The 12,572-nt window shown below is 50.6% G+C and overlaps 1 protein-coding gene across 3 annotated transcripts in view; it reads right to left on the bottom strand.

Annotated features, from left to right (window-relative positions):
* The window catches only part of FBLN5 (fibulin 5), an 80,295-nt gene extending 67,723 nt beyond the window's left edge, over positions 1–12,572 (bottom strand). The window contains exons 1-5 of one of the 3 annotated variants that reach the window (XM_049612283.1): positions 12,340–12,572; positions 11,555–11,758; positions 7,704–7,758; positions 5,692–5,743; positions 1,616–1,870 (exon numbers count right to left, since the gene is read on the bottom strand). In XM_049612283.1, the coding sequence (XP_049468240.1) occupies positions 1,616–1,870; positions 5,692–5,743; positions 7,704–7,758; positions 11,555–11,571 (379 nt within the window). In that variant the 5' untranslated portion in view covers positions 11,572–11,758; positions 12,340–12,572. Of the gene's footprint in view, positions 1–1,615; positions 1,871–5,691; positions 5,744–7,703; positions 7,759–11,035; positions 11,505–11,554; positions 12,041–12,339 lie in introns of those variants that run through there. The other 2 variants (XM_049612282.1, XM_049612281.1) reach the window with 2 other exon arrangements.

Here is a 12,572-nt window from a genome sequence, read left to right as displayed (position 1 = left end):
CTCACTACAAGTCAAAGCCAGGCACTTGACGCATCGGGCCCCACAGGACATCCTGGAAGAGGAGCACCGCCCCCCAACCTCTCCTTCCGCTCATTTCCTTTTGGAACCATTTCTTTTCTACCAGACAAGAGAGTTCGTGTGGCCAAGTTAGGAAAGTGTATGCTGGCAGTCAGGCCAGTGGACTCCCAGCCTACCTGTGTCATTACTAACTTGTTGGAGTCCCTGTTCCCTTTCCTGTAAGACGAGGAGGCTGCAGTTAATTGTTGAAGTCCTTTCCAGTTACAACGGTTCTGCTTGTTTTAAGGAAGTGCGTGCCACTCCCTCCACCAAACCGTGCCCGTGGCTCGACTGGGACCCATACTCTTTGCCTTTGCTCACTCATCTGTATTCAGAGTGACCATCAACCAGCTCTCCCCTCCCTCTCCCCCATCTCTCTCTCTCTTTCCTTCCCTCCCTCTCTCTTTCTCTGACACACACACACACACACACACACGTCCCTTGAGACCAGTAAGAATGGAGAAGTCTGGGTCCAGGTGTATCCAATTTCCCCTTGCAGCTCTGAAGACACTCATTTGCATACTATTTCCATGCATCCAGATGGACATGGACGCTCATTTCCATGAACGTATAGAAGACGTTACAAATAACCAGCACAACTTCTCTGACAGCTCAATACTTCCGAGCCCTGAAATGGGACCAATAAAAGTCTCACTAGGTACACCAGTGGTCTCCTGAGGCTTTGGGGTATAGGAAGAAAGTGCTAGAACTTCAATGCACACTTATTTTTATCACATCCTCTAAAACGTTCTGTTTTAATGTATGCTTTATACTCTTCAAACCATATTAGTATACTAGGATATGTAATACGCATATCATGGGGCTCCAGGCTCAAAAAGATCTTATATATGGGGTCCGTGATCAGAAAAGGCTGGAGCCATCATCCCTCTAGACCATCTGCCAAAGCTGGAAGCAGTTACAAAGGTTTTGGTCCAACCAGCAAAGCTACCAAGGGAGGATCCAGGTAACCCTCCACCAAGACCACACTGGCCAACAGACACCAAAGAGGGCATGGGTCCAACCACCTGCCAACCCCCTTGGGGCCTCCTGGCATATGGTGTTGCCTTCCCCGCAGAGGTCTACTCTTGCTGTGAGTTCCCATAACTGAGGCTCATTTTAGCCAAAAGAACATTGGCGCCCACCCAAGGAACCCACTCTCTTTCCAGAACAGTTGGCCATGGCCTTCGAGACTTCTTTTATTTCAAGAGCATACTTTCCATTCAAGGGTGAGGGGTGTTTGAAGAGAAAGTGATGGTCTTTCTAGATCTTCTCTCTGGGATTCACTGAATTAGACCAGATGCATTTACTATTGGACAGAGAAAACATAAGCTCGGTCTTTAGATAGATGATAGACGAAAATAAAGAAAAAACAAATTGACTTTCTGGAGAACTGTCACGTGACTAGGGTTGGGAGGGTTCCCAGAGACACAGGCCGCTAAGAGTGAAGGAACTTTGTAGAAGCTAAGTCATTGTTTGATGGGTTAGGACTTCATCGTTGCCGGATTAGGACTTCACCGGAGCACGGGGCACAGGGAGCCTGAGATGCTGGGATACTCACCCACACACTGGTTGCTTTCATCCATCTGGTATCCAAAGCGGCATATGAGAGGCCTCGAAATCGTGGGGTAGTTTGGAGCTGATAGCGGTGGGGCCGCTGCTGGGTACGGACCTGAGTAGGGGTTCGAGTAGGGGTTCGAGTAGGGCCCTCGGTACACTGGGTTTGTTCGGGGGATGCATAAATACCCGCCATTTTGGTTAACACACATCATGTCTCCTCGGCAGGCCTCAGGGATGGTCCGGCATTCATCAATGTCTGGAAGGGCCACAGAAGAGGATGAGAGTTAGTGGCTCCCTGGCCACACCGTGCATGGTGCACATTGAAGCAAAGGACCCCAAAACACTCTTTACCCCAGCACCTGCTCCCAAACAGTGAGGGCAGACTGTGGCTCATCACCGCAGGCATTCCCAAATGTTGGCTACATTGAATCAAGTTGGCCAGTGTCACCCAGAGACCACATCACAAGCTGGACCACATCCACAAAACCCAAGCAAACACTATCAATTAACATAAATAGAAGGTGACAGTAGCCATGAATATATAACCACTAAAATAAAGAGTGTTTTACCTGTGAGTGTACCATCTAAAACCATCTCTGGTGCTCCCATGTGCCCATAGGATGCTCGGGAAACACCGCGACGGACCTAATCATTGTTCCCACTTCAACTCCAAATGACAGCTAGGCAGGGGAGAGAGCCCCTTGCATCAAGGAAGACAAGGCTTGGCTGAGAGCTAGTCACTTGTTAAGAAAGTGGAGGCTTACTTGGAAGTCAGCTCACACTGGGCCACCAGACGGGCCCGTTTCCAGCCCAGGCTGGTGTTCCGCCCAGAGCAGGAGGTAGGTTCCCTAGAAAATCAGCCACGCTAGGCTGGCGCGGGGAACGCCTGGCCTCTGGCTCCAGCACGAGCAGCCCACTGCCTGAGCCCGCATGCTGGGCCCTCTCACCATCCTTGAGGTCGTTCCATGGGGGAACAGAGGCTGGGAGAAAGACGCCTGGGTCCCAACGGCTCACCCCAGCCGGCTCACCCGAGAAATGCACCCCAACTCTCACCTCAGGAAAGGGTAATGTGGAGGCTCAGCTGCCCCATTCTCTAGCTGTAGGCCTGAGACCCTCCGTAAGTCTGAAGGGACAGAAAAAAATGGCCGCTGCCCCCTCTCACCCCTTGGCCCATCCTTGTCCCCCAGCACCTGGACTCAAAGTGCAAGCCTGGATTTTCCAGGGTCCTCACCACTCGTCATTTTGTGGAACCATCTATCGCCCCTCCGGTTCTCAGCTGATGTGAGCTCAGGGAAGACAAATGATCTGGCTTCAATCAAATGTAATTAAAAAGCTAAATTCATCCCGGAGGTGGGGACAGGTGGGGCTGCCTTATTATCTTTTGACATATGCTATGCTCCACCCACAACAAACTATGCTATACTCAACGTCCTTTCCACCCCCTGGTCTTTGCTTATGCCGTTCCTTCACCTGGAATGCGGTTTCTTGGGCTCCTATTCGTCCGTCAGTGCCCAATTCAAGTGTGGCCTCCGTGAAGGCTTTCTTTACTGACCCCTGACATAAGACCTCACTCCCTCCCCTACTTTTGCAGGGCCCATTGCTGTCACCTTAACTTTGCAATGGCTTTATTCCACCATGTACAGAGTTCACTCCCGTCTGGGTCTGCCTCTCCCATTAGATGACGTACTAGGAGGATAGCCCCCGAATGTCAATCCTAATCCTCGGAACCTGTGACCGTATCAGGTTACCTGGCAAAGGAGAATGAGGCAGCAGGTGGAATTAAAGCTGCTAACCAGCGGGGCTGACCTTCAGACGGAGGGATTACGTGGGTGAGCGCAGTGTAATCACCTAAGTCCTTAAAAGCGGAAGAAGGGGAGGCAAGAAGGGTTGATGATGTGGAGATGTGACGATGGGAAAAGAAGAGATCCCAGAGCCCGTGAGGGACTTAACTCACGGTGGTGACTCTGAAGATGGGCGAGGGGACCATGAGGCTGGGACTGAGGAGGCCTCTTGAAACCAGGAAAGGTCCTCTGCTGACGGCCAGCAAGGACACGGGGGCTTCAGTCCCACAACCACCAGAAGCTTAATTCTGTGGGGCTGTAAACTGGTGTGGCCACTACACAGAACAGCATGGAAGCTCCTCAGAAAATTAAAAACAGGGGCACCTGGGTGGCTCGGTCGGTTACGCGCCCGACTTCAGCTCAGGTCATGAACGCACAGTTCGTGGGTTCGAGCTCCACGTGGGGCTCTGTGCTGACAAGTCAGAGCTTGGAGCCAGCTTTCGATTCTGTCTCTCCCTGTCTCCCTGCCCTTCCCCCACTTGCAATCTGCCTCTCTGTCTCTCAAAACTAAATAAACATTTACAAAAATATTTTAAGAAATTAAAACACAGGGGAGCCTGGGTGGCTCGGTCGGTTGGGCATCCGACTCTTGATTTCAGGTCATGATCTCACAGTTCATGGGGTTGAGCCCCATGTCAAAGGGTTCTGCTTGGGATCTTCTCTCTCCCTCTCTCTCTCTCTCTCTGCCCCTCTCCCCCACTTGTGCGCTCTCTCTCTCAAAATAAATAAATAAACATTATAAAAATTAGCAACAGAACTACGATATGACCCAGCAATCCAAATTCTGGGTATTTATCCAAAGGAAATGAAAACAGAATCTCAAAGAGATGTCTGCACTCCTATGCTCATCGCAGCGCTATTCACAACAGCCAAGGCCTGGAAACGAGCTAAGTGTCTGTCAGTAATGAATGGACAAAGATGGGTTTATAAACAGATACATAGCTTCACACACACACACACACACACACATTTATACACACACTCAATGGAATATTATTCAGCCATGAGAAAGAAGGAAATCATGCCATTTCCGGCAACATGGATGGCCCTGGAGAGCGCTATGCTAAGTGAGATTAAGTCAGACAGAGAAAGACAAACACTGCATGATCTCACTTACATGTGGAATCAAACAGAGCTAAACCCATAAAAGTAGTGAGTGGAATGGGGGCTGACGAGGGCTGGGGGCTGGAGAAGGCCGGGAAAGGGACAAACCTGCCGGTAGAAGATGGGTAAGTGCCCCCGTACAGTCACGTGCAGCACTGGGAGGACAGTGGACAGTACTGAACTGCATGCCTGAAAACTGCCGAGAGAGCAGATCTTAAATGTTCTCATCATAAGAAAAGAAACGTCATTACGTGCTGTGACGGAGGCGTTAGCAAATGCTGCGGTGGTGATCATATTGTGATACAGAAGCACATCAAATCAAGTTGTGCGCCTTAAACTCATACAACGTTAGGTGTCAACCATATCTCAATTAAAAAAAAAAAGGGAACTGGGGCGCCTGGGTGGCTCAGTCACTTAAGCATCCGGCTTCGGCTCAGGTCATGATCTCGCGGTCTGTGAGTTCGAGCCCTGCGTCGGGCTCTATGCTGACAGCTCAGAGTCTGAAGCCTGCTTTGGATTCTGTGTCTCCCTCTCTCTCTGCCCCTCCCCCACTCATGCTCTCTCTCTCTCTCTCTCTCTCTCTCTCTCTCAGAGATAAATAAACATTAAAAAAATCAAAAAGAAGAAAGAAACTGAATTCTGCCAACAACACACATGAGCAAAGGCAAGGATTCTCCCCTAGAGCTTCCAGAAAGGGGAAAATCTTTCCTGGCCCCTCGATGTTGGCAGGATCTACCAAGTGCTACCCCTGTAGCACTTCTGACCTACAAATAATATAGATAACGATCTACAGATGAGCTGTAAGATCACTTTCTGTCGTTCAAGCCACTCTATTTGTAGCAATCTGTTACGGCAGCCACAGCGGACGAATACAGATGGGGAGCCCCTCGGGGACGTGGCCCAGTTCTCGCTCATCTTCGCCCCCCACAGGCCTCAGCCCCGGGCTGGGCACACAGAAAAGGATGGATAAAAGGGCATTATTGACTTCAAGCATTCTGTGGCCCTGTTTTCTTCCATAATCCAGGCCAATACAGATTTGATAACATCGAGCAACAGCTGGGTAGGAAACAACCCGGCAATCAGTCTGTCCCTGAACGCCCCACCCGGCACAGGATCCTCAGTGGCCTCATACCTAAACACTGTCCTGACGAGCGGTCCAGATCGAAACCGTTAGTGCATTGTTGCTGCAGGAAAGGAGAGAGGAGAAAGAGGTAAGGCCAATTTCTTGGCTGTTTTTTTTTTTAACTATAAAAGTATTACAAGGACATCACAGAAAGTTCAGGAAATGAAGTAAAGAAAAAAAAGCATCCATAATACCAACACCTGTATTATAATACCTATTTGTCCGCTCTTCTTTGGAGTATTTTCTTATAATCATTTTACACTTAGCATTCCCCTTTAACCGCCACCCCCCCACCCCAACACACACACGCCATTGCCTCAAAACTCCCAATTTTAGCAGATCTGGGACCATTTCCTGCCCTAGTTATGAAGATCAGTGATAATCACACCTAATCTGCCTGATGATGAGCCACATTCCGTGTTTGCATCTTTCTGGGAATGGATAGGACTGCTTTTAAGGGCAATCACTCTCTTCCTCTGGGTGCCATCTGACCTCCTCTCCTCCAGGCCTGCTGTGGGTGCCCTGCCCCCTGTGAGATGCCCTAACCTAATCCTCTAACCTAAAAGCTACACAGCGAGGCAGTCAGTTTTCTACGAAAACTAGAATTGGGGAAATCTCTCCACTTCAATCTCAGCAAGACAATTACACAAAGATGCTTCTAGAAATAGACAGATCTCAACAGTCCCCACAGGGTGCGGTTTTCACGGGCAACTTGAGTTACAACTTCATGAACTTCGGAAAGTGTCACGGGGGCCGACAGTAGGCCTCTGGGGAAGACCCTGGAGACAGACATTTTATAGGAGTACAGGGAAAAGGAATGTTTCCGACTACAGGAACCCCGTCCCTGGCCGTCCCTGAGCTTTCAGGGGTTTGGCTTCTCTGAGCTCTGGGCTGGTTTGTGGAGATGAGGGATTTGGCTGGCATTCATGGGAGTGGGCTCAGGAGTGTTAGGTCCCTGGGGCAAAAGAAAAGGAGCAAATGAGCCAGGAGACTGTGCCGTCCAGCTTGGGAAACCAGGGAACCCAAATCCAGCCCTGGATCATCAACTAAGCACCAGTGGGGGGTTCGATTCCGCCAGCCTGCCTGGCTTCAACTTCCTACTCCAGCTGCTACTCACCATACAACTTTCGATGCCTCCACATCCTCACCTTTAAATTGGGGGCAACAGCACTCACTTCGGGGTGGTTGTAACAACCGGAGGTGTTGATGTATGCCAGGTGCCCAAAGCCCAGTAAACACAGTACTGGGACCATCACCCTCCCCGGGCCTGAATGTCACCACCTGTCACCATGAGGCTGGGTCAGAGGACTCCAAGGTCCTCCCAAGATCTAAGTCTCTGTGACTCTTCCTTAGATCCTTTCCATCCCCAATAGCCTGAATCCATTTCGAAATTCTTAACAGGAAGGGAAAGAACATTCCCCCACCTGCCTGTGGGCCCTCAGCCCTGCTCAGTGAGGCCTTGAGCCAGAGACAAAGAGCCTGCTCTGGGTTTTCAGGAAGGATGTGCCCACATTCTCAAAGGCTGACACAAATGTGGCTTAATAAAGTCTGGGCGCTACAGGCCTCCGGGGCCTGACTCCGCCACCCTCCACGCTCCCGCCAGGGGGCTCCGCCCAGAGGTGGGTCCTCTGCCCACCTCCTCCAGCCAGAAATGGGTCTGTGGAGACACAGAGACTCACGTGGGCACCACCGCCCTCAAGGACTACAGCACCTTTGACTTTTCAACATTTACCATAAATCGAGACCCAAGGGACACAAGTAAGGCAGCAGATCCGATCAGAAGTCCTGGATTGGGAATCAGGACACTGAGGTCCCAGCCCTGCCATCTATAAAGTACGACCTGGGGCAAGCGTCAACTTCTCTGAGCCCGGCTTTGATCTCTGTACCACCCAGAGCTGGGCTTGGGTGAACTGCAAAGCCCCTCCCAGCCCCACAATCCTAGGATTCTGAAATGCGTGGCTGGACACCTTCACCCTGATTTTTAGCACGCTTCTAGATAATACACAAAATAAAAATCATACCTGTGCATTCCCGGGACTCGGAAGACAGAGAGCCAGAATGGTAACGGTGAGTATCCTGCAGAGCAAAAAGCCAGTATGTCAATGCCCAAGAAACTTCCAGAATCAAGGTCTGGGGATAAACATGGGTCTCATGTTGCCCGTGCATTTGCAATGGTGACTCCACCGGGTGCTTATATACGGTGCTCCAGAGGTCAAAGTGGACTCCAGATGCCCCCAAGCACCCCAGACAGAACCATCCTTCTTCTACTGGCTTCATATGTTGGGATAATGTGTTAGATAACTTTTTTTTTTTTTTTTTTTTTTAGTAAAAGGTTTCGCTGCTTCAAAGACAAAACTCTAAAACCCACTGCTGTGGCACAAAGTCCTGACCAGCGGCTTGGTCTTCACTTCTGACACAAGGAGATCTGCCTGAGTTTTGAACGTCTTTATTCTGAAATGGTTACAGAGAGAACAAGCCTCAAAGGATGCAAGGAAACTGCAAATGTGAAGCACCTGAGTTTCTATGGAAGAGAGGTGTCTCTGGAAAGTCGCCTAATCCCAGGGCATGTGTCCCACAGGCCCCGATGGCGAAGAGGGACGGGGGCACCTGGGCAGCTGGGAGAAGAATGAACACAGAGGCAACGCTTGGGAGGAGGAGTCTGGAAGCCCCGGGTCAGGCTGGCTCTCCATTCACAAACCAGCAAACCTCTCTGAGCTTGCGAGTTCTACCCTTCACCACCCACAAGCTTCTATCCAATAAAATCATGGTCACCAATATGCCTTCAAAACACAAAATAGTGGGGCGCCCGGGGGGCTCAGTCAGTGAAGCGTCCGACTTCGGCTCACGTCATGATCTCACGGTTTGTGAGTTCGAGCCCCGCATCGGGCTCTCTGCTGTCAGCGCAGAGCCTGCTTGGGATTCTCTGTCTCCCTCTCTCTCTGCCCCCCCTCAAAAACCAACAAACATTTAAAACATATACAAAATAGATACCACCTCACATCCATCAGGACAGCTGTAATCGAAAGAGCAGAAAACATGTGTTAGCAAGGACGTGAAGAAATTGGGGCCTTGGGCACTGTTGGTGGGGAGGTGATGCAATCTGTAGCCGAGGGAGCAGCGCCCCAGAATATTAGAAATGGATTCACCATATGATCCAGCAATTCCACTCCTGGGGAAACACCCAAAAGAAGTGAAAGTAGGGACCTGAAGAGATATATGTACACTCATGTTCATAGCAGGTAATTCACGACAGCCCAAAGGGGAAAACAACCCACGAGTCTGTCGACAGATGAATGAATAAACAACATGCGCATCGGGATATTATCTGGATAAATATCCAGAAGGAAGCACACTGAAATATTATCCAGCCTTTAAAAGGAAGGAAATTCTCACACCTGCTGCCACATGGATAAACCTCGAGGACGGTATACTAAGTGAAATAAGCCAGTCACAAAAGGATAAATTCGGTATGATTCCATCTTGACGTAGAACAGTCAAAATCCTAGAGACAGGGGCACCTGGGTGGCTCAGTCGGCTAAGCATCTGACTTCAGTTCAGGTCACGATCTCACAGTTTGTGAGTTCTAGCCCCCCATCGGGCTCGGTGCTGTCAGCTCGGAGCCTGGAGCCTGTGTCAGATTCTGTATGTCTCTCCTCTCTCCCTCTCTTAAAAATAATAAATAAACATTAAAAAAAACTTAAAAATCACATAAACAAGGAGCAGAATGGCAGGTGCCAGGGGCTGAGGAGAAGAAGGAACGGGGAGGTAGCGTTTCTTGAGGACAGAGTTTCAGTGTTGCAAGATGAAAAGGGTTCTAGAGATTGACTGCACAACATGAAATGTACTTAACGCTACTGAATGTATGCTTAAAAATGGTTACAATGGCTTTTAAAAAAATCTGTGTATGTGAAGAGCTTTATTTATTGCTATTAGTGCTATTAGCGTTTCGTTCAATAGTGATTTCTCTGGGCAACCACCACTTGCCAACACAGACCCTAGACGGAAGAGCTCCCAAAACTATGACTCAGTTGCTGCCGTGGGGAGCTGGTTTTAGAGCCACTCGATAACGTCTCTATGCTTTGTATAGAGGGACACTGGGAGAAACACCCGGCGAGCACCATGACAGCCAGGCTCGAAGCAGAGACAGGAAGGTCAGAGAAGGCTTCCTGGAGGAGGTGATCTTGAAGACCTGCTCCTATCCATAGACACCTCCTCTTTAAAATCGCTCCCTTCATGAAAAGAATGTTCGATACATTACAAAGCTCACTCAACCCATGACACAAGGCCCATCTCAATCGGCAACACTGGGTACTTGGAGGGCCCCAGGATTGAGGTGACATCCAGAGGGGACAGAACCCTGATGTGGTGCTAGAAGACGCAGGCCCGCTTCCTTCCTCTGGTCCCTGATCCAAAGAATAAAGACCCTGAGAGTCCACACGCTTTCATTTCGTGTAAGTGCCTGTGTGAGCCAGGTTCTAGAACGCCGGAGACAGCTCTGACCTTATAAAGTGCAGAGCCAAATCCGAGGGTTTTTTGATATTTGCGACGGCCAGATTTATATCTGGAAGGAATGAAAGAACAATAACAAATTTATTTTCCAAGCTGTATATTATGAATTTCAATGTTTTCCTGTTTCTTCACATGAAGTTTCCTTTCGCTTGGTTATAAAACCCTGTCTCGTTTATGTTGGAGACAGAACAGCCTGACTGAATGCAGTGGGCTCCAAGAGCGAGTGGAAAAGCCACGCTAACCCCATTTCTCCCCCTACTCCCGCCTGCCTGTTCCCTTTGGCCGGAGGGCAGCTCTGGGACAGGGCTCCTCTGAGAGGTCCAGCCTGCAGCCCAGCCTCCTGGGAGAGCCACAGCCAGGTCCTGAGGGCCAAGTCAGTTCCAGGCTGATCGAGAGGGTTTTCCGAAAATGAAAGAACCCACGCCCTTCTGCTCCCACGGTCTCTCAAATAGTTACACCTTGTCACGAAGAACTCCAGAACACCCGAAAAACTATAGGAGTTCTAGGGAGCCTCTGATGTTCCCAACTGGTCCCCGGAACTTTCAACATCAGGTGGGTCCACCCATTTTGTGCACCAGCCTAAACTGCAAGGAAAGCCAGAGAGACCAACGGTATCTCAGGGCTGTCTGTCACAGAAGTGCTGGTGGCCAGGACAGGCATCACACACACACACACACACACACACACACACACACACACAGAGTTCATGTGTCTAAAGCAAGCCACATTTTCAAGAGTTCCATAGATAAAAGACTGTGCAGATATAATCTAAAGTTCTTCAAGGTTGAAGGCTTACTTGACTGGAATTGCAATTTCCTTAAAGAACAGCAAAACATTTGCTTACATGTATTTCTGTCTGTAGTCCCCGCTTCTCATTGGCTTGAAACTTCTGGGTCGCATGCCCTTTGTGAATCCCACACAGACATAGAGCAAACCCAAGTTGGGGATGTCCAGCTAGCCCGGCCGCTTGTCCAACAGCCAATGCAACAAAGTAATTGCTAGTAATTGCTAGCGAACTAGCAATTGGCCCCCCAACTTCAGAAACAGATATATATCCTAAAAAGGCTGCCCGTTGGGAAAAGAAAGGAGAGTCGGGCTCCGAGGGTTCTGCAGCTCTCTCCGGGACGCAGACTTCTGAAACCGTGTCATAAAATACCCACTCCCAAAAGAAGGCTTCAAGATGGAAATTACAAAGGCGCAGCTTTTTATAATTAACAATATCATTGCATCACTAGCTAATGCCTTTTCCAACATCCTGACACAGCCTGAATCCCAGCCATAGCCATTTTCCACCCCTCGGGTTTTTCAGTAAGCTTTCCAGACCCTGGAGGAAAAAGTCCTGAGCGGGGAGGGGGGGACCTACCTTTTTAATCCTGGCATGTCCAAGATGCGGGAGCGGGAGCGGCAAAGGGGAAACGAGAAAGCTGGCAGCGCGGGACCTCGGAGCCGGCCCTGAACTTCAGCTCCCTCTGGGCCCGAGCGAGCGTGGGGCTGGCCGGTGTGTTTATTCCAGGGGGACGAGCCAGTCGTGGGGAGGACGAGGGGAGAGCCTGGGTGCTCCGAGCCACTGGAGAGCCCACAGAGAAAGCACCTGGTTTTGCTTAGCCCTTTTCAGTAATTCAGCATTAAACCAATTGGAGGAGGAATTTTAAAAATGAACACTTCATTTTCTAAGTATGTTAAACAATGCAAATGGGGCCTCAGTCTGGACACAGCTGGTTCAGATTACAGCGCTCACCAACTGGCTAGACTCCTCACAACAATCTTGGGGCGTCTGCCAGGACCCAGCGCTGGGAGGAGAGTCCTGTCCCGCGCCCCGCCGGAGCAGCCGCACTCGGGCTCCCCGCATCTCTACCGGAGGCGATTGGCGGGCAAGTGCAGGGGGGGGGGGGGCTGGGAGGGCCTGTTGACCCTTTACTTCCCACCCCGCGAGGACGTCCCTGCCCGGCTGGGCCGGTCAGGCCGAGGCGGTGGCGGGTGGCGGGTGGGGGTGGGGGGCTGGGGGCGGTGGCCTGGGGACGCCCCTCCTCCGGGAGACGGATGCCTTGAACTCACGACAAGCACAGCGACGGGGACCAGAATCTTATCAAGCATTGGGAAGCCAGACCCAGGGAAGCGGAGGCCTGGGGGCAGCGACAGGAGACTCACGGTTTTCCAGAAGAAGGGGTGGAGAGCACGACGGGGTGGGGAAGAAGAGGAGGATGGGATCTGGCCGATGCTAATGGGAGACAAGGAGCTTGTGCAATGCAAACCTTCGCGAGGACGCTCGCGCCGCCCCGCCCTCACCCCCTAATTCTGGAGGGGCATGTTCTGACTTCAGTGAAAGTATCCAGAGACCGTGCACCTTACACGTCCTCAGTGTGACATCTCAATCCAGCTGG

The sequence above is a fragment of the Panthera uncia genome (genome assembly GCF_023721935.1).
Source record: "Panthera uncia isolate 11264 chromosome B3 unlocalized genomic scaffold, Puncia_PCG_1.0 HiC_scaffold_1, whole genome shotgun sequence".
NCBI lineage: Eukaryota > Metazoa > Chordata > Mammalia > Carnivora > Felidae > Panthera > Panthera uncia.
The sequence above is the reverse complement of the archived record's forward strand: the minus strand, read 5'-3'. Positions and strand labels throughout refer to the sequence as shown.